At 52.2% G+C, this 18,803-nt stretch overlaps 8 protein-coding genes across 8 annotated transcripts; 6 read left to right on the top strand and 2 right to left on the bottom strand.

Moving 5' to 3' along the window:
* Window positions 1-209: 209 nt before the first annotated feature.
* Window positions 210-1,875, top strand: SETTUDRAFT_161082 (uncharacterized protein; the record flags this gene model as incomplete). Its single annotated transcript, XM_008026580.1, has 3 exons — window positions 210-651; window positions 710-1,782; window positions 1,843-1,875. The coding sequence occupies 3 exons, from the start codon at window positions 210-212 to the stop codon at window positions 1,873-1,875; spliced, it is 1,548 nt and encodes a 515-aa protein (XP_008024771.1).
* Window positions 1,876-2,159: 284 nt separating this feature from the next.
* Window positions 2,160-3,370, bottom strand: SETTUDRAFT_168974 (uncharacterized protein). The gene has a single exon (XM_008026579.1). It carries the CDS (start codon window positions 3,249-3,251, stop codon window positions 2,340-2,342), a length of 912 nt encoding a protein of 303 aa, XP_008024770.1. The 5' UTR covers window positions 3,252-3,370; the 3' UTR covers window positions 2,160-2,339.
* Window positions 3,371-4,160: 790 nt separating this feature from the next.
* Window positions 4,161-5,344, top strand: SETTUDRAFT_177123 (uncharacterized protein; the record flags this gene model as incomplete). Its single annotated transcript, XM_008026578.1, has 3 exons — window positions 4,161-4,501; window positions 4,553-5,018; window positions 5,098-5,344. The coding sequence occupies 3 exons, from the start codon at window positions 4,161-4,163 to the stop codon at window positions 5,296-5,298; spliced, it is 1,008 nt and encodes a 335-aa protein (XP_008024769.1). The 3' UTR covers window positions 5,299-5,344.
* Window positions 5,345-6,585: 1,241 nt separating this feature from the next.
* SETTUDRAFT_28169 (uncharacterized protein) lies at window positions 6,586-8,281 on the top strand (the record flags this gene model as incomplete). The annotated part of the gene is made up of 3 exons (XM_008026520.1): window positions 6,586-7,302; window positions 7,388-8,026; window positions 8,084-8,281. 3 exons carry the CDS (start codon window positions 6,586-6,588, stop codon window positions 8,279-8,281), a joined length of 1,554 nt encoding a protein of 517 aa, XP_008024711.1.
* A 551-nt stretch (window positions 8,282-8,832) lies between these two features.
* Window positions 8,833-10,510, bottom strand: SETTUDRAFT_161079 (uncharacterized protein; the record flags this gene model as incomplete). The annotated part of the gene is made up of 2 exons (XM_008026577.1): window positions 8,833-9,922; window positions 9,975-10,510. 2 exons carry the CDS (start codon window positions 10,508-10,510, stop codon window positions 8,833-8,835), a joined length of 1,626 nt encoding a protein of 541 aa, XP_008024768.1.
* Window positions 10,511-10,895: 385 nt separating this feature from the next.
* Window positions 10,896-12,088, top strand: SETTUDRAFT_130776 (uncharacterized protein). The gene has a single exon (XM_008026576.1). It carries the CDS (start codon window positions 11,078-11,080, stop codon window positions 11,720-11,722), a length of 645 nt encoding a protein of 214 aa, XP_008024767.1. The 5' UTR covers window positions 10,896-11,077; the 3' UTR covers window positions 11,723-12,088.
* A 3,658-nt stretch (window positions 12,089-15,746) lies between these two features.
* SETTUDRAFT_28165 (uncharacterized protein) lies at window positions 15,747-16,293 on the top strand (the record flags this gene model as incomplete). Its single annotated transcript, XM_008026519.1, has 2 exons — window positions 15,747-15,781; window positions 15,864-16,293. 2 exons carry the CDS (start codon window positions 15,747-15,749, stop codon window positions 16,291-16,293), a joined length of 465 nt encoding a protein of 154 aa, XP_008024710.1.
* Window positions 16,294-16,709: 416 nt separating this feature from the next.
* On the top strand, window positions 16,710-17,171 carry SETTUDRAFT_161077 (uncharacterized protein; the record flags this gene model as incomplete). Its single annotated transcript, XM_008026575.1, has 1 exon — window positions 16,710-17,171. The coding sequence occupies one exon, from the start codon at window positions 16,710-16,712 to the stop codon at window positions 17,169-17,171; it is 462 nt and encodes a 153-aa protein (XP_008024766.1).
* Window positions 17,172-18,803: the final 1,632 nt, after the last annotated feature.

The following is an 18,803-nucleotide window of genomic DNA, read 5'->3' as shown; positions in this document are numbered from 1 at the left end:
CAAGGCTGCATCGATCGCTTAGGGGGAACGAGATGTGACTCTGACCTTTTCGTGACCGGTGAACCGCCCGTCCTGGACGATGCCGTTCTTTTTTCTGCTTAAGATGAGGTCGTTGCCCTTGTATCTGAAGAGCAAGCCCTACTAGACCTTGTAATATCTAATTCTCGCGATTCGCGACCCACGATCGTTCTTTCGACCCACACGACAAGATGGCTGCTCGATATGCCTTCATGGCTATCGCGAGCGGCGCTGTTGCGAGCGCACAGCCTTACTCTGACGAGTTTTACACCACAACCACTCGTTCTACATCTGCCTTCTGGACTTACACGGCCCGCTACGAGGAAGCAGCCACGGAGAGCCCATACACGTACTATGACGGCAGTGTCATCACTGACACCTACACGGTATACCGCACCATCAAAGACGATGTAACACCCACCGCTTCGCCCTATTCTACCTCTACAGGTTCGGGTTTCGATGATCTCCAAGTCATAGCCGAATACTACACTGCTGGTGCTATACCCGATTCTGATCTCATACCCGAAACCACGGATCTTTTTGGTTCTTCCGCATCAACGAAAAGCACGACCACAAGCATCGAATTTATCATGCCAGTCACAATGACCGCGCCTTCTTCTTGTCCCACTCCATGTATGTATTGATCATCCTTTTGCGCAGGATGAACATGATTGGCTGACGCAGATGATAGTTACCGTGACCACCACTGCTGCTGTTACAGTTCCTCCCGAAGTAACTGCGCAGGTAACTCCAACGTCAGTCAAGACAGATACGAGCAGTGTCACGGGCGACTACTACATTCACATGTACGAGACCTGGTATCTCTCCGCTGGTGCTGCACCATTTACTTCGACTACCAACTACTACTACGAATACTACATCGCCGAATGTAGCACTCCGCCCATGAGTTACGCGTATCCAACTGGCACAACCTCCGGTTCGGACGACAATGACTCAAGCTCCAGCTCTTGGTACAATGGTTGCGATTACTATTACTGCACGCCATTTGCAACATATGTCATCGTCGTGGCGAGTGTCATCCCCGGTCTCTTTCTTCTTGGCTTCATCGAGTCTTGGTTCTGGTTCCGCCGCCTCATGATGGGCAAAAGCGCCATGCGATTTGGCACTGTATGCTGGGTGCTCATCTCACTCTGGATCCTTTGCTTTACACGCATGCAGGATCGCCGCAGCAGAGAAGACCAGAAGCTATTGGCTGAGAAGTGGAAAAATATGGGTAGTGGAGCAGCGTTCAAAGCATGGTGGAAGTGGGGATTCCGTCACAGGTACCCGGAGGAATTGCTGGGCCAGTACTGCAAAACTACCGTGGGCATTGTACCTCCAGACCAGCCGCTCCACCCAGCCATGGCTCAGACACCTGGTGGTTTTCCGCCTGGCGCTCCTGCTGCCCCTGGTCAAGTGTACTACTACGGCCCCCCACCTCCTGGATGGGTGCAAGCACCAAACGGTGGCTTCATGCCGCCCCAAGGCTACATGTACCCACAGACTCAGCAGGGCGGCTCCCATGGCGATGCTATGAAAGACGGTGGCTTAGTCTCTCATTCGCCTGTCTCGGCAATCAGTGAACCAACCCAGCCACAACCCATACACTCCGCTCAGCAAGGCACAAACACGCCCACGCCTCACGGCGCACCACCCAACGTTGGTCCTGTGTCGGCTCCTCCTAGCCCGCCACCCCAAGGCTCTCTGACCACCACTCCGCCTCCTCCCGCTGCAACCCAAGCACCCCAACTACCACCTGTCAACGTGAGCGAGGCGCCAGCCGAAGGCGTGACGGACACCCCTCAACCCGGTGCCGCGCCGAAGAACGGTCCTCAAAATAGAGATTTGTACGGGTAGAGCTTATTAGTCTCAACCTGCGTAATGTGTAATGATGAATACGGTTTTGCGAAGCTTATACAGCTAAGAAAGAGGGGGTAATGGCTCGGTGTGGCTTCTTTGATCATCGTTTAGCATACAGATACCCAATTCTGATGGCTGCATTTGTATACCCCCTAATTCCTGCGAATAATAGAAAAGATAGATGCATGGTATTGCTTTGTTTAATCCCTAATGTATGTCCAGTTACCTCACAGTTTGTGCGTGTATCTGATCAAGGCATAATTGCTACAACCGCAGTATTGCCAAATTTGAGGTTGAATGCTTTCTTGTACTAGCTAAGAAGTCTAGGAGATGATAGAAATACAGATAAGTGAAATGAAATAACGCTACTCATTATGCAAGCAGAAAGAAGAAGAAGAAGGAAAGAGAGAAGAAAACGAGACAATCTGTCGTAACATGCAGTTTGTAAAAAAAAAAACCCTTCAACCAAATACCAACGCCCTAACCTCAATGCTCTCCCTTCCCACAGCGCCTTCAGGTGTCCTGGGATCCACAAAGGCAGAATGCGGCACGCGGCCCCACTGCCCAACCGTCTCATCGCTATCAAAGCACTTGAGCAGCAAGCGCTCTTCATTCGTCATGCCGGACCAGTAATACCACTTTTGGGCGGGGTGGAACGCAACCGCGGCCGTCTGGCCATTTCGATCGGGATACCTGTGCTCAACGGGTACCAGATCGGCGTCTCTGACCGTCTGGCTATCTGCGACTGCGAGCGGGCTGCCCATGACGGGCCCGTTGAGCGGGCGCCACACATTGATGATGCGGTAGCGCCCTTGCAGCAGCGTGTCTGCTTCGTCGGGCAAATGCAGCTTTACGCGCTCGGCGGCGGAAAACGGCGTCTGGTCAATGTGCACGCGCTGCACGGGGTTGCGGTTGCCCGTGGGTCTGCGGATGGTGTGGTCGAAGAGGAGGACGCGCTGTGCGCCTGGCACGTTCTTGAGGAGTAGCTCTTCGACTTCTGGGTAGTACACTCGTTTTATGGCGTCATCGTCGGCGAAGTCGTCGCGGCTCAGCCGACTTTTAACGTTCTGGTAGGTGTCGAAGGCGTTGGTGTCCAGGGTGAAGTTTTGCTCTTTGCCTCGCAGGTCTTGGATTTGGACTTCGGTCCAGTTGTCGCCCCAGTTTCGCTGTGGAACACCCGGGAGTGGCTCGACGTAGTTGTGGGGTGGTGAGCCGTCTTCGGGGGCTGTGTAGAATGATAGCTTTGCTGTCACGGGACCTCGTGGGATTGGTAGACCTTGGAAGTTTACATCGGACGGGGTTGCGGCATTCTGGGTAGGTTGAGGAGTTGAGAGTTGGTGCGCAGGTGTCGGTAGCGCTGCGGCGGTCGTCATTTTGTTTGTATTGTTGGATGGTTTCTTGATATCAAGGGTATGGGTTGTAGTTCGGTCTTGTTCCGCTGTATCAAGCAAGTGGTTGCTTGCTGTTGAATGGTTCAGATGCTGAGTACTTTGAACTGGAAATCTGATCAATGAAGGCAACTGGCGCTTTTATACAAGGCTATATGGTTATAAATGCTTTAAGCGCCGACCATAAAGGCGTCTTGCATCCGCCCATGCTTCCCCTCATTCGGCATTTCTGTGGCGATGATGCCATGGCACTATTCCCGAGAGGTTCCCGAGGGGTTTTACTAATTCCGCTTTCCAATCACAGCTGAGCTGGCTGACTAAAAGCCCTATTGCGTGATGGACGGGCAGTTTTAACAATAAGCATCTCTTCTACAGGACTTCCAAATGTTGCTTTGTAAGATTTCAGTGTCATTCTTGCGGGGTGGGAAGACGAACACGGCATGGTCTGATATGGCCTATGACGTCATTCATTCGCTGCGATTCTCAACACCACGCCTTTGGATCATGATACTGCAGAAAAGAGATGGGCAACTGGATATCAGTTAAAGACTTTCTGGGTAGCCTTATTCTATCAATGTACTGCTCGAAAGCTAAGAAATGACTAACACGGAAGTCTGGTACGGCCGTGTGCATGCATCCAGCCCCATGTGTCTGTCGAGGCAGCGGAAACGGGGCATCTTTACACTCTGCACTTCCTTTGAAGCGAGAAGGAAAATCCAATTAACCCATGATCGAATAGTATGTAGTGCAGGCGCGATGCCCACACCTTACGCATTAGATCCTTCTGAGCCCCATGCGTCGTCTCAACGTCATCATGTTCGCGTGCCCACTGTGACATCGTTCATCCACCTTTAAATCACTTAAAGGCAGCATCAACTATAACCACATCTCAACATGCTCCGACTCTTTTCACGAACGCTTCCAACAGCTACCAAATCAATTGCTCCATTCTCGTGTACAAAACAATTCATTCCAAGGACCTCATACCAAATTGTCAGGAATATGGGAAAGGCTAGCAACGAGGACCTAAAGGGCTCCAAGCTCTTCGACGTCTCACACGTCACGGCTCTCGTTACTGGAGGCGGAACCGGAATCGGTTTGATGATTACACAGGCGCTGGTTGCCAACGGTGCAAAGGTCTACATTACATCAAGGCGCGATGAGGTACTGAAGAAGTCGGGTGAGCTGTACGACAGCGGCCCAGGCCAGATCATCCCTATTCAGGCCGACGTCAGGTAAGCTCTTAGCTGTTTGATGAGTGGATTGATGAGTTGACTCTGCTGCAGCGACAAGGACGATGTAAAGCGTCTTTACGACGAAATGTGCCAAAAGGAGCCCAAGGGCATCCAACTGCTCGTCAACAACGCTGGAATTGCGCGCGATGACAACACCAAGTTCTCTTCAAACGGACAGCCCAACATGGAAGACCCACAAGCCATCTCCGATCACTTCCTCAAGTCGCAGCCTGAGCAGTGGGCCGACACAATGAAGACCAACGTCGGCAGCATTTACTGGATGAGCATGACTTTCCTACCACTGCTTGCCAAGGGTGGCAACGTCACACCGGGGTACAGCTCACAAGTTATCAATGTCAGCAGTATCTCGGGCTACATGAAGGGTAGCAGCAATGGCCAATTTGCGTACTCTTCAAGTAAGGCAGCAGCCACGCACTTGAGCCGTATGCTAGCAACGACTTTCATGGGCACCAAGGTGCGCGTCAATACCATTGCGCCTGGTGTTTTCCCCAGCGAGGTAAGCATGAGCACCTTGTCTCATATATCATCGTTTCTTCTTCTCTGCTGCAAACACCCAGACTAACACTACACACTAGATGACAACAGGCTCGTCTGATGAAGACAACAAGAGCCGCATCGAGTCTGGCATGTCGAATCCTGCTGGCCGCCCTGGCGCCGATACCGATATGGCTGCGACTGTACTCATGCTGGCTGGACCAGGTGGCGTCTTTTACAATGAGCAGGTCTTGTATCCTGATGGTGGAAGCACTCTTCAGCAGCCTGCTGCGCGGGCTTAATCGCTTCATAAGCAATCTAGCGAGTGTAGGTCGATATAATGAACTTAACAAATCTATTCCAATACAACTCTTGCATCATGTTATATGAAACCCAATCTGTTGTATTGTTACCACTTAAACATCTTCTCAATATTTTCTCTCATTGTCTGTCTCCAACACCGTATCCATGGGTAGCTCCGAGTCGCCGAACCGCTCCGAACCAACCCCACCACAGGCGCAAAATCTCTTCCACGCTATACCACCTCTTTGCAAAAACCTCCAAATGCATGACTCTTTTCTTGTTTCTTTTTTCAGTGCATTCCACGATTCAAGGTCATGAATGGTTACACTGTAATTTCCGGGCTTCCCCATCAAACAGGCCTAATGGCCCAATGGCAAGGCGCTTGACTACGATTGACATCGACATCAAGAGATTCCAGGTTGTAAGTTACTCACCTAGCTTGATCCCTGTCCCCTTCGAATCAGAGTGCTAACGGTACGGAATAGCGACCCCTGGTTAGGTCATGACAACTACATCCTCTTTTTTTTCCTCCTCTTTTTTTTGTTCTCATTTCCATCTTGTCTTCTCACTACGAGTGACGTTGAACAAGCGTGTATGCTATTAATGCCGGATCTGTATATTTGTTTTGCTGTTGATGCAGACTTGACCTTTTTGTTATTTTGTTTTCTTGCTTCCTGAACTGGGGATGTTACGAGGCTTGCTGGCAGTGCAGGTAATGCTGCAGAGAGGAAAAAGGAACTCTGACGTGGGAAGGGAAAAGGAAAGTCGATAGCATAGGGACCCCCACGAGGCTGCTATTTCACATCTATACGTGAGGTACTTTTTCCCCTGTATAATGACAACTGTCACGCCTGCGCCAACATGTCATGCGGCGAAATGAATCATGTGTTGTAGGTGATGACTCGATTATGTACCACGTTTTCATATGAGGGTAAAAAAAACAAAGGGGTGTAATACTAGGATTGCAAGATGTAGAATGGTGGCATCATAGTGCCGTCGTCAAGAGTACGGGTTTTGGTAAACATACAGACTATAGTGTTCCCCCCACGTGACATGAGCGCTAATGCACACTGCGATAAGCGCGCTCCCTGATAACAGGTCACGTGGATACCCGCCCAGCTCAGCTCACGCCAGGCTCCAGGGCTTGCACACAGGGCGGGGAGTGTGCGTGTGTTTGGCGCTGGCACCAAGTCGGCGCATTTTGTTTTGAAATTACAGCCATAATACACGTACTTATTGGACAGCCAACGACTCGGCGTCTCTTTTTTGTTCCCTTCCAAGCAGCCATGCCACCGCCGGCAGCCAATGGGTCGCAGCGCCTCAAGTCCAAGACGGGCTGCCTCACGTGTCGGGCGCGCCGCAAGAAATGTGGTGAAGAGCAGCCACATTGCGTTGCATGCCGCCGGAATTATCTCATCTGCACTTGGCCGTCCACCGTCCAGCATGATTCCTCATCGGCATCCTCGTCGTCAGCAGACGCGGTGCAGCAGCATCGGCCGCCACCCCAGAAACAGCAGCCCACCGCACTCGTGGCTGTGGGTCCAGCCAAAGCACATGGATCAGACATACACCCACGGACCGCTATTACCGGCACCAAACAAGTGCGTTGCTGGCCTCCGTACGGTAGCAGTGGTGCTAGTGTATGCCCAGCGTTACCGAATAGCACCATGCTTGGGCTCCACAAAGAGAGCGAAAAGCACATCTTCGACCACTACCTGAACGTAACAGCGACCGAGATCGCCGGCCGCATATTACCTCTCAATCCGTTTGTGAGCCACCTGGTGCCTGTGGCGTACCAGGATACGCGCGTGGTCGCGTGTCTTCTGGCACTGAGTGGAGCTCATCTGTCCACGTACAAGGATGGCCGATTCGAGCATGATGCACGCTCGTACTACGCCGTGACGCTGCGCGCCGTCAAGCACGGGCTGCTTGCCTGGAAGGAAGCGAGCACGCAGGATCTCATCAGCCTCTTCATCGTCATATTGTCGCTTTGCTGGTTCGAGGTGCGTGTTGCTCCGCTTCTGAAACCTGCTGATGATTGCATTACTCAGGACAACGTAACGCTAACGATTGGTGTCACGAGCGCAGAGCCTGATCAGCGAGCTAAACGGAAATGTGTTTTATCATCTCCGGGCCAGTCGTACGGTGCTACTCGAGTTGAGGGCCCGAAACAGCCGCGAGCTGCATGCATCCTTGTTGGACCTGCTCACCGAGGTCTACGCCTTCTTGGCCATCAGTGCAAACATCACTATCGGCACGGATTTTCCGGTTAGCCGCTACGTTCCCTACGATCCGTTTCTGGCTCCTGAGGCGCTCCTGTCTCTCAACTGGGGAAATGACATCCATGGCGTTCTGTTTGGGTCCTCGCATGAGCTGTTCGGTCTCATCGTGCTGATAACAGAGTCGGCGCGGTACCACATGCGTAACCATGACCCCGAGCGAAAAGCTGCGGAGAAAAGCGAGTATGAAAGACGAATCCTGGCGTGGGAGCACGTTCCCTCAGCATCAAGCAAAGAAGATGCCACGGAGCGGATAGCAGGTCAAATCAACCAGCAAGTCGTGCTTATCTTTCTGTACACCACCTTTCACGATTCCGTGAGGCCTTCTGCTGCTCTTATGGAAAAGATCGATGGTATACTGGACCGCGTATTGGAACTCTCGTTCCATTTGAATCCCACGTCGCGCATCCACACTACCATGACGTGGGCTGCGCGCGTTGCAGGCTCAGTAAGTCTCTAAATAGTCGATGTGGTAGGCGCGTACTCACAAACTCCCTTCCTGTAGGTGTGCCGAAAGAAAAACCATCGTGCCATGATGATGAGCCAAATGAAAGTTGGGCCCTCCAACAAGCCCAGAGCAAGGCGCACAGAGTCTTTCCTGGGCTATCTGTGGGCCGAGATGGATAAAGATGAATCCGTGTACGGCCCTCATGGCATAGAATTCATCATGCGAAGCCGGAATACCAATCTCGGCTGTGCTTGAGTCCTGTCTCGGTATACTTGAAACTCTCCGGGTCTATCGGAAAACCAGGCTGTTCCTTCTGCTAAAAGCTGTCAAACATGCAGATACACGCATGTTGGCGGAAAACAGCTGTAGAACCCCTTGCAGCTAGGACGCCACTGCACCTCACTACATCCAGGATATTAATTTGGAATCACAGAGAACTTTCTCCAAAGCTCGAGGAATAGCGGGGTTTACACACAGCTTCGTCTTGCTGTTCGAGCTTTACGGAGTTGCTCCAGACCTTGGCCATGTGACATTTGCTGACCTTCCGAACGGTGGGGAAAAGGCATCGCAGGCAGTGCAATGGGGAGAGAGGAGCGAAAAAAAAGACGAGACGTGGACTAGCCCACAAAGCGGAAGGCAAGGGGGCTTTTAAAAGTAAGGAGAGAGCGGATGCGGAACAAGTGAGAGCCGAGCGCAAGGCGACAGTTACTTTCAACACACTGCCGCACGGTACACCACTTCCAATCTTTGGAGAACGCAGTCGAGACATGATAATTAGGCGAACAGCTATCCAAGGCCCAGCCAGGTTAATACACTTCATCCAAGCCCTTTCTCTCAGCCTCTTTCATCTTGTCAATTTCCGCCGAGTCCAATTTCTTTTCTGGATCAGCCTGTTCACCATTTGCCTCTCTCTCTTCTTCGCTCTTTTCCACAATCATGTTGCCTTTGAGCGCTTCCTTCAAAATGGGCTCTTCCCGTTTCACTTTGGCCAGTGCAGCATCATCGCTCGTCGCATCGCCATCGCCCAACCTGTCGGTCCTAACATCTTTTCCCATGCCAGACTCTTCCAGCCAGCCTTGTTCCGTCTGTTTTCGCTGTATTTTGCGGTCTTTGGATTGTTTGCGCTGCGTGGAACTGGCTCGCAGAAACTTGCGATGCCCCGTGCTGTGGTGAAGATGCTGCATGCCAGGAAAGTAGTCGGAATCGTCAGAGAAACCTTCTCCGGCTTGAGTGGGTTGCAAGTGGCGTAAAACAGCGGCGGTTCGTGGCTGTGCGTGATTGCTTGGCCGTGACAGAGTTGGAGCTGCATCCCCATCATCGCTACTTGAAGCGTCGTTTGAAGCATCGTTTGGCGATGCAGGCGTTGGTGGCATTGCGGGGATAGGAGCACCCTTAGCGTTCTGCTTCCGCAACAGCTTTGCCGGAGACGGTTCGTTGATAACAGGAGCGTGATCGCCCTCCTGTGCTACAACCGGATGGTCCTCAAGTTCGCTCTCTACTGGCTCCATGTGTTGTGCGGCAGGCGCAGACGCCTGCTGTGAATTTGACCCGAGGTACTCCATGGTGTTCTTCCGCATTGGGCGACGAGGATAATTGATCTTGTCATGGTTACATCCATTTACACACCCGCCCCAGCGACGAATGGGTACAGTGGGAGAGGCGTTTGATCCGACTTGATTTAGACCAGTCAGTGGTGTTGCTCGGCCTGATGCGGCGGTGGTAGCGCTCTTTGGTTGCTCCTCTTTTTCTTTGGCAGCCCGGCGCTTGAGTTCGGACCATGTTCGCAGCTCGTTCTGGAGGATGTATCTCCCGTTGTTCTCACTTCTCTTCATGATGATGAATTCGCAGTGGTTAACGTTTCGAAGGTCCTCAAAGTACTCGACCGACCAGTGGTACCTCGAGCACGTCAGCACGGTGTCCCTGTATACCAGGGAGATGCAGCACTCACCATTTCATGAGAAAGACCCTCGACATGAGTCCATGCGTGACGAGCACACAGACGCTGGGAAAGTTGTCGTCTCCAAACGATCTCCACAGACTCTCGTTGAAGCCACTCACGCGATCATAGGCATCCGCTGCACTCTCGCCGTCAGGTATGCGGTAGAAGAAGTGGCCATAGTCGGCCCTCTCCTGCCACATGCGCTCCATTTCGGCAGAGCATGGCTGGAAGTTGCCGAAATCCTGCTCCCGTATCCGGGGCTCCTCGAAGACGGTGATCTTGTTGCGGGGAAAGGGCGAGGGCGTGGGGTCGTCCGACGTCAGCGTGCGCAGGATGCCCTCTGTCGTCTCGCGTGTCCGGCGGTAGGGCGAGGTATAGAACTGGAGGGTATCGTCGGGCTTGAGCAGCGAGCGGAGTTGGCGCCCAGCCTCTTCTGCCTGGGTCCAGCCATGCTGGGTCAGCTTTACCCGGTGATCGGGAATAAACTGGTGGATGTCGCGGTTCTTGTTTCCCTCGGACTGCGCATGGCGGATCAGAATAATCATCTGCGAAGACGTCAGCCATGATGCCCTGGGGATGTGCATGGATTGGTGATAAGTGGACCTACGCGGGGTTTCCCCATGGTGGTGAAGTGGGATGTCTGGAAATGGCTACTACGGGACTTTGGCGGGCGATGGGCAGCAGTGGAGAGACGGCACGTCTGCAGGGTCGGGGAAACAACAGGACAGGCACAGCTGGCGCAGGAAAAGGACAAAGTTTGTGTGTTTCATGTGGTGGTGCCATGCCCAAGCCTGGCGGCGGCGGCATGCTCGTCTATTAGCGCGCCGTAGTCAGGCACCTGCTGCAAAACCCTAGCGCGCGTCATCTTCTTGGACGTCCATCGCATCACGCCTTCTTCTCGACGCGCCTCCGCACAACCCCTCCACCTTGCATCCCGCCAATTGCCCGTCTGCCGCATTCCAGTCGCCTCGACATACTCGCCACGTGCCGCCGGCTTCTGCGCGCTGAACATTCGTCGGCCCCTTCAGCCGGCGCCTCACGTCTCGCCGCACTGCCGCCTGCGCGAGGCAGACTGGGCTCTCATTGCTGCATACACACAGCCTGCAGCAACCATGTCAGAACCCATCCCCGAGGCAATACCCACATCTGCCGACCCGCGCTCAAAGCGACCGGTCAAGAAGCGCGCTCTTACGCCTCGCACAGAGCAAGCCTCGCAGGTCGAAGCCCTCTTCGCAAAGCCCGACCGCGAGATTCACATCCCAGGCTCCGGCCCAGTCGCCAAGACCTCGTCCCTGCCCCCGGAAATCGTCGCAAATGTGCAGGGCTCAAGCGCGGGCGCGGGCAGTGGAGAGTTTCACGTCTACAAGGCGAGCCGGCGGCGCGAGTATGAGCGACTGAGGGCCATGGACGAGGAGGTGAAGAAGGAAGAGGAGGAGCGCGAGTTTGCCAAGCGGAAAGAAGAGCTGGAGAAGAAGGACAGGGAAAAAACCGAAAAGAACAGGCTAAAGAGGGAAAAGGCCAGACAAAGGAAAGAAAAGGCAAAAAAGGGCGGCAGAGGCGGAGAGGGGGGCGCGGGGGAAGGTGGCAATGCGGAGGACAGCAAAGCAGGCCATGACTCCGAGCAATCAAAGAAGAAACTCGTTCCGAATGCAAACGTGCCCAATTCTGGTACCGGGGAAGATGCAGACACGCGTAATAGTGAGGCTGAGGTCAAAAATGCCGAAGAAATTGGATTGGTCATTGAAGACGACGACTGAGCTGCATACACTGGCCCTCCTTACATGGGCAGCCCTAATCTTAATCGAACAACAATTCATGAACACCTCATCGAAGACACGTGCGCGCTAAAAGAGCCCAAGGTGTGGCAATGGGAACCACTCAGCATCTCGACGCTGACACGCCTTTACACGTTTAGCCTTGCGAGTTGCTAACTCCCCACCGCACCCCCGTGGCAACCGCAGACCACTACATGTACACGGAGCTGCTTCCTAAAACGCCCAGCCTGGACGATTAGACATGCAAAACTGCCATCTCCGCCGTCTGCCGCCAGGGTCCAGCCTACGTCGCAGCTTGTTATTGTGCGCTGAATTCACTCCCACTATATTCGCCTTGCGTTCACTCAATTGTTCTGCATACATACCCTTTGACAAAACCTCGCCGTCTACCCTTTATACGAGGGGCCTTGCACACTGCCAGCGATTTTGGATGCTACGTCTAATTTGTCCGCGCCGGGTGGCGACCAAAAATAACAAAGCCGATCTCTTACCTTTTCCTAAGCTTATTTCTCTTGGCGCAGTCTTGAGGCTATGTCTGCCAAGGACACCGCCGGTAGACCTCCGCATCCTCCGCACCTTTTCTGACATCTTCTACCTGAAACACTGGCAACGGGTACTACTCAAGCCGCTGACGGTCACCCGAGGCTCGAGACACCTTTACAATGATGCAATGCATAGGGCATAACTTATGCTTAATCTCAACACAAATGCTATTTCAAATACAGACATCTTGTATAACAGGGTTTTATTTTTGAACTGTTGGCAAAGTCCCCCGTCGGGTGAGATTGTGCAAGCTCCACATGAAGGACTCATATTTCCAAAGCCCAAGTCGAATTTGACCACGAAGCCGGCACTACCGCACAGCACGCCATTGTGCGCGTGAATCAGAGCGTGAATCAGGGCGTGTGATTCGGCCTTACTGTGGCGCTTTGTGACAACAGGTCACTGCCCCGAGCGGATATGACATCAACTAAAAGCCTAAATTCCAACTTCTAAACGCAGTGGCGGCATTCTCATTTGCCAGTTTCCAGGGCAAGTTTTTTTACCTTATAGCTGAGCCCCAACCTAATATGTCTAGGAACAAGTCACAACAAGTGATGGCTTAACATCTTGGCACCAAAGCTCCGCCTTGGATCGGTCTTGGAACTACATCACCAGAAATGGAGTACAATCAATCGCACCCTTCTTGGCAGAGCCAAGCTGTCACATCTACCATGTATGTCCCTACTACACAGCCCAAGCAGTGAGGGGAAGGCGCGGGGCAGGAAACTCTATGTCGCCGTCGGTGGCTTGCCGGTACGCGTACCTGCGGCATCCCAACTTGAAGCTTTTCTTTTCTTGGTGACGGAGATGGTCGAGGATCAAGTATAAAAGCACATGGCTTCTGCACTTTGGAATTGATCCATCATCATCAGCAAACAACATTCCCTCTTCCAAGCAACAACCATCTATTCTACCAGCTATTACTTATTGAGTTTTCCATCTTTCTTTCAGCCATGAAGTTCTCACTGGTTATGCTCATGGCCGCTGGGTACGCTGCTCCCTACTCCTTCACTGTCCATCCTTCTGTTTCTTCTCGACTCTCAGCTCTGAGTGTAGTAGCTAACATGAACACAGTGCCATTGCTGCACCTTTGGCTGAGCCGGCAAACCGGGGCGTGGTTGTTAAGCGTCAAGATGTGCCTCCTCCTCCGCCTCCTGTAAATGGTGCCCCGCCTCCACCTCCTCCTGTAGATGGCGCTCCGCCTCCACCTCCTCCTGTAGGCGGTGCTCCTCCTCCACCTCCTCCTGCAGGCGGTGCTCCTCCTCCACCTCCTCCTGCAGGCGGTGCTCCTCCTCCACCTCCTCCTGCAGGTGGTGCTCCTCCTCCACCTCCTCCTGCAGGTGGTACTCCTCCTCCTCCTCCACCTGTAGGCGGTACTCCTCCTCCTCCTCCCGTAGGCGGTACTCCTCCTCCTCCTCCTCCAGTTGACGGTCAGCCACCTCCACCTGCTGGCGCACCAGCTCCGCCACCAGTTGTCCGTTCGGCGGCGAAGATTTAATCACCCGGTGAAACTTCTGGACATGGCATGATTACAGGGCACGAGCATTGCGGAACCAATCCTTAAAATTGTAACGCGCCTGGAAGGGGTCAATGTCTTTCTCCAGACAGTGTTTCTTTTTTCATCCAATCCATGAGTGTATTTTGCAACAAGGCAGAGCACGCAACTAATGGAGAAGTTGATCAAATTGCAGTGGCGTGTTGGATCAAGTACGCGGCATTGCGCAGTGGTTAAGAGAGATACGGCAGTATGCAGGAACGAGAATATGTAGCAACTAGAATCACCAGGTGTGATTCTCGATTGGCAATTTACGAATTTATGTTTCTCCTCACATCTCTCTCGCCGCATTCTTGATCGTGTTTTGTTACATACAATTCAATTGTGTGATTGAAAGTGAAATGTGTAGAGTGGGAGATAGACGGTGCTAGAGGCATATTGTGTTGAAAGGAATGAAGTCTTGGCATCCAAGTAACCCCTGAGGGTTGAAATGTCCTAGTACAAAATACCATATTGGGCATGCCTTCCATCTAAACAAGGGTCCCAGCCAACTCTATGAGAACGACACGTGAAGACGCTCTACGCAGCAGTCGAGCATCAGGAACGCTCCTATGGCCTCTCGGAAACTCGAGTTTCACCAAGCGCAAGGCATGGTAAATGACCCGCCAAATTTTGATCGACATTGCAACAGGAGAACTTCTGTAGGCGCGGCCCGGCAGAAGGCGTTGTTGTGCGCGGCAACTACAGCCTAAATGCAAGCCCCCTCCGTTCTCCTGCAGAAAAATGGCTTGGTAAATTGATTTCTATGGGTCTACAGCCCATCTACACTCGACACGCTGTGCTTCATGCACTTTAATACATGCTGATCGATGCCATTGCATCGGGACCTGTGTATGTGTCCAAGGTCGTGGATGTGACCTCAGATCTAGAGTAATATGCTGGGAATGCGGGGAAAGCCATCCTGTCTCTCCGTTTTTACCCAAGGAACCACTTGGCGTCAGTTTGAAGTGTTCTGAATAGGAGATTGTGTCCGGCCAATGAGGTTGGAGTGTTTTCTGACTTGGCTCGCGCCTAGTTTGGCGGGATGATGACAGCCCAGAGAATGGCTTTGCTGAAAGCTTATGCGTGACGAGACGAGGCGCAAGCCACTATTAAACAAACATGTAGGCCATATTCTTTCCAACGTCAATGCATCACTTATCCTGTTTTTTTTATGATACACGAAACGCTGCGTGTGGACTGCATCGGCCCATGACGCCTCTGACCTACGACAAGACATTCGGCTAAACCGCCTTGTCGCAGAACTCCGGATACATGCATTTGTGGGTTTTATATTGACACCGCAATGAGCTCTCTCCTCCGATTCCTAATGGATCGGAGCATTCTTCCTTCCGCGCTGGCCTCGGAGGTGAAGGCCAGTGGCAACTGCCGGGCGTTGAAGCGTCTAATCCAACGTCATGCCTAAAGTGTGTGTGTGGTCACGAAACGTTGTGTTCACGTTTCCATTGAACGCCACTCTCAACGGGGGTAAATGCAAAAGACATATACACGGCAACGTACCTGGCAGCAGTCTGTGATAGATTGCACGATAATTGCAGTACCCAGAAAACACGTTCCTTGCGCAACTTTTGTACGGCATCACGTCTTCGTCCCAAGGCAACTCGGTCCCAGACATCGGCAAATAAGCAATTCTCCACAGTCTGAACTTGATGAACCGAGCAATCACAGCTGGTTTACCCTTCTACAAGCGATATTGGCCTTCATCTATTCAGGCTTGTTGTAAATGGCGTCAACGCGGTGCCACTTTGCACTGACGACATGCCAGCGCAGCGAGGAGTATGTCTGTGGATACTGGTGGAGAGGAAAGCCATGGGAAGATATAAAAACACTGGATGAGAACTGTATCTCATTCACAGCAAGCTTCTACTACTCCAGTCTACTCTACACTCACTTCCTCGATCCTTCATCATGAAGTTCACAGCCGTTCTCTTCATGGCCGCTGGGTACGTCTGGTCTTTTTGCTTCCATAACTCATCTCGCTCCCATTCTCCTATTCATAGTTCCTCTCAACTAACATACACTCAGCGCCCTCGCTGCCCCTGTAGTCGAGCGCCAGGTCGGTATTCCACCCAGCCCAAGCGGTGGAGCGCCTCCCTTCCCCAGCGGAGGCTTTCCTGGTTTCCCAAGCGGCGGTTTTCCAGGTGGGCCCGCTCCTACTGGTGGTTTCCCAGGCTTTCCAGGTGGCGGTGCGCCTGGTGGTGGGTTCCCAAGTGGTGGATTCCCAGGTGGAGGTGCACCCGCGCCCACAGGCGGCTTTCCTGGCTTCCCTGGCGGTGGTGCACCTGGCGGCGGTTTCCCAAGTGGCGGCTTTCCGGGCGGTGGTGCACCCGCACCTACTGGCTTCCCAGGCTTTCCAGGTGGTGGTGCGCCTGGCGGTGGTTTCCCAGGTGGCGGTGCACCCGGTGGTGGCTTTCCAGGTGGTGCGCCGCCAGCACCTACTCCAGTCGTTGCATGAACTCGTGAGTTATTTTGTCTAGCTATGTTAATAGGAAATAAGGCTGACCTTTCAGCAGCAACAGTTGTGCCTCCTTCTTAAAAAGTGGTCCCGAACATACGATCTGATTGTTGGGTGTGTTCAGCGAGATAATGGCATGGGCTGCCGGACGGCTGCAGCCTCGCAAACATAGGACCCAGGCTCTTTGAAAGGCCATTGGCTTCTTGTCATACCTTCTATGTCACTCTTTTACCAACTCATTGTTCATGTTACGATTGTATTTAAATTAGGAACAAGTTTCTCTCACTATTGGACATAGTTTTTGTATCTCTCCATCTGTACTCATCTTGGCACCCAAAGTCTTCCATCATGTCATAATTCGTGCTGCTAAAACGATTGCAAGAATGATTGGAAGCGCTCAAGTCTTTCGCAAATAAATGTTGGGCATATTTTCACTAGCAGCACATCTCAGAATCCAGTCTGCGTTGACTATCGCTCAGGCAATGCGCGGGTTTGCAGATCACGGGTCAGGCTCGCAAAGCAATCATCTCGCTCACTTCAGCAAAAGTTTTCTCCTCACATTCCAAGCCTGTCTGACTTTAAAATCCTTGGCTCAGAGTAAAAACACTATGCAAACTCTGCGTAGGTGGCTGTACCGAGCTTCCACTGACATGTGGTTCGGTCTGCCGGGCCGAGCGGAAGCCATGGTTCCGATTATCTTACCACGGCCTCACTCCAAGCTTCGAACCTTGGCTTTTTCTTGTCTTTTTTCTTGGAAGAGGAGACACGTTCCATGGGGTTGTTTCATCCAAGCAGCCCAGACCAGATCGGCTTTTTGCCGCAACAAGGAACATCGTGGCGGCCGATTTGGTAATATACGCTCCCATGCCCTACTATAGTACTGCCGTCCATCACCTGTTCATGATCGCATTCATGCATCGATCCTGTTCTAGTCCAAGTGCTTGGTTTTCTTGATTCCTGAGATTGGGCGTGTATTCTGCAACCACGGTGTTACTCCAAGTGATCGGCATACCGACCCTGTTGTCAGTGACGCGGCCTACTGGCGCAGCACCTCGCCATATTGTGTACCAATTATCCTTTGCGATGTCGCCATCACCTGGCGAGATCGCCCATCTTCTCACCAATGATTAAAGAGTTTGTGTAAGCATAGTGTGAATGTCACAGATGAAGCGGGGTTGGCGGATATATCTCGGAAAGTGGGGCTGTGGGGCCGTCTCCAGCATGTCTTCCCAGTACATATCTGATATGCTAATGGACATTAGTCAATTGCATCCAGATCCCAGTGAGGGATTACCAGATTTGTGTTATATAATGGAGCAAGTCAGAAGGATCGTTTGAAGAAGCGGTGCAAGGGTTGCTCCGTGCTGATGTCAAGAATTGCCAAAGGCGCAGCACAGGTAGGGCAACGCCTGTATGAGTCTCAATCTTCTAAGATGATGTTGCCATGAATATGCTGAAGGGGTAAACTTAATACACGTCCCTTCTCTAGTTAGAAGTCAATCGGTGGTATTAGTGTAGGACGGAGAGGGAAAAGAAACATACACAAGTTCATTGTCGCACAAGTTTAGGTGGAAGGCGAAAAGCGTGATCTCCAGGGAATAATTTAGGCAAAAAGCCACTGCGCAGAATGATGAGCTGACTCTCTGATTACCATTTCCTCGCGATCGTTGCGTGATATGCTAAGGAAAATACATGTTGATGTTCATACTTACGTTGCTTGAGGTTGACATGTCTAAGTCCAGGCTATGCTGGTTGCGCCTATTTTCTGTCTACAAAAGTAAATCTGATAGCACCCTAATTTAGCAGCTGTAGCGAGACATGCGCCTTTGGAATGGCAAGTGACTTTCCGCTTACGACAGCCACATTTCTTTATGTGTCAAGCGCATCAACCACATTGGATCGTACCCGAGCCAGCGCACCTGATCGCTCAGCCTCGGTGCGTTCTGCTCAGCGCCTTCACGCCACCTTTCCGCCTCTCCATCTTTTGCTATGAGCTTACTACACCTAGTGACGCCACCGGTTCAATGCCAAGTATACTTACTAAGAGTAACAGCGTGTGGACGAAAATAGCCACCAGCCTTCGCTTACTTGGCCAATTGGGGGCCAGCTGACACCAGCGTGGCTATGGTTGAACATAAAGAATTCGAGTGAACGCTAACCATATTAGCACACTAGATCTGGCTGTACGAGAGGTGGGGGCTCAAAAGTTATGGTAGTGCTTGGAAATAGGAAATCTAGCCACTCATACGGCGGTGTGGCTGACCGTACTCCATACGCCCTTCACCTTGACATGCTCTTCAGCCTCCACCAAAAGTGAAACTTCACGACAACGATGGCGGTGTAAGCATTTGAATTACACAACAGAAACAAGAAATTTGTAGAGCTGAGCAGTATTGTCTCAGGCCACCAAATTTTCTGCCTGCAATTCAGGCAGTGTAGCATTGAGGCACGGTTACAGCGCAGCAGCGATCACGAGATTTCCAAGATGCCATGGCGAGACTAGAAGGGCA

This window comes from Exserohilum turcica (genome assembly GCF_000359705.1).
Source record: "Exserohilum turcica Et28A unplaced genomic scaffold SETTUscaffold_19, whole genome shotgun sequence".
Lineage (NCBI taxonomy): Eukaryota > Fungi > Ascomycota > Dothideomycetes > Pleosporales > Pleosporaceae > Exserohilum > Exserohilum turcicum.
The sequence above is the reverse complement of the archived record's forward strand: the minus strand, read 5'-3'. Positions and strand labels throughout refer to the sequence as shown.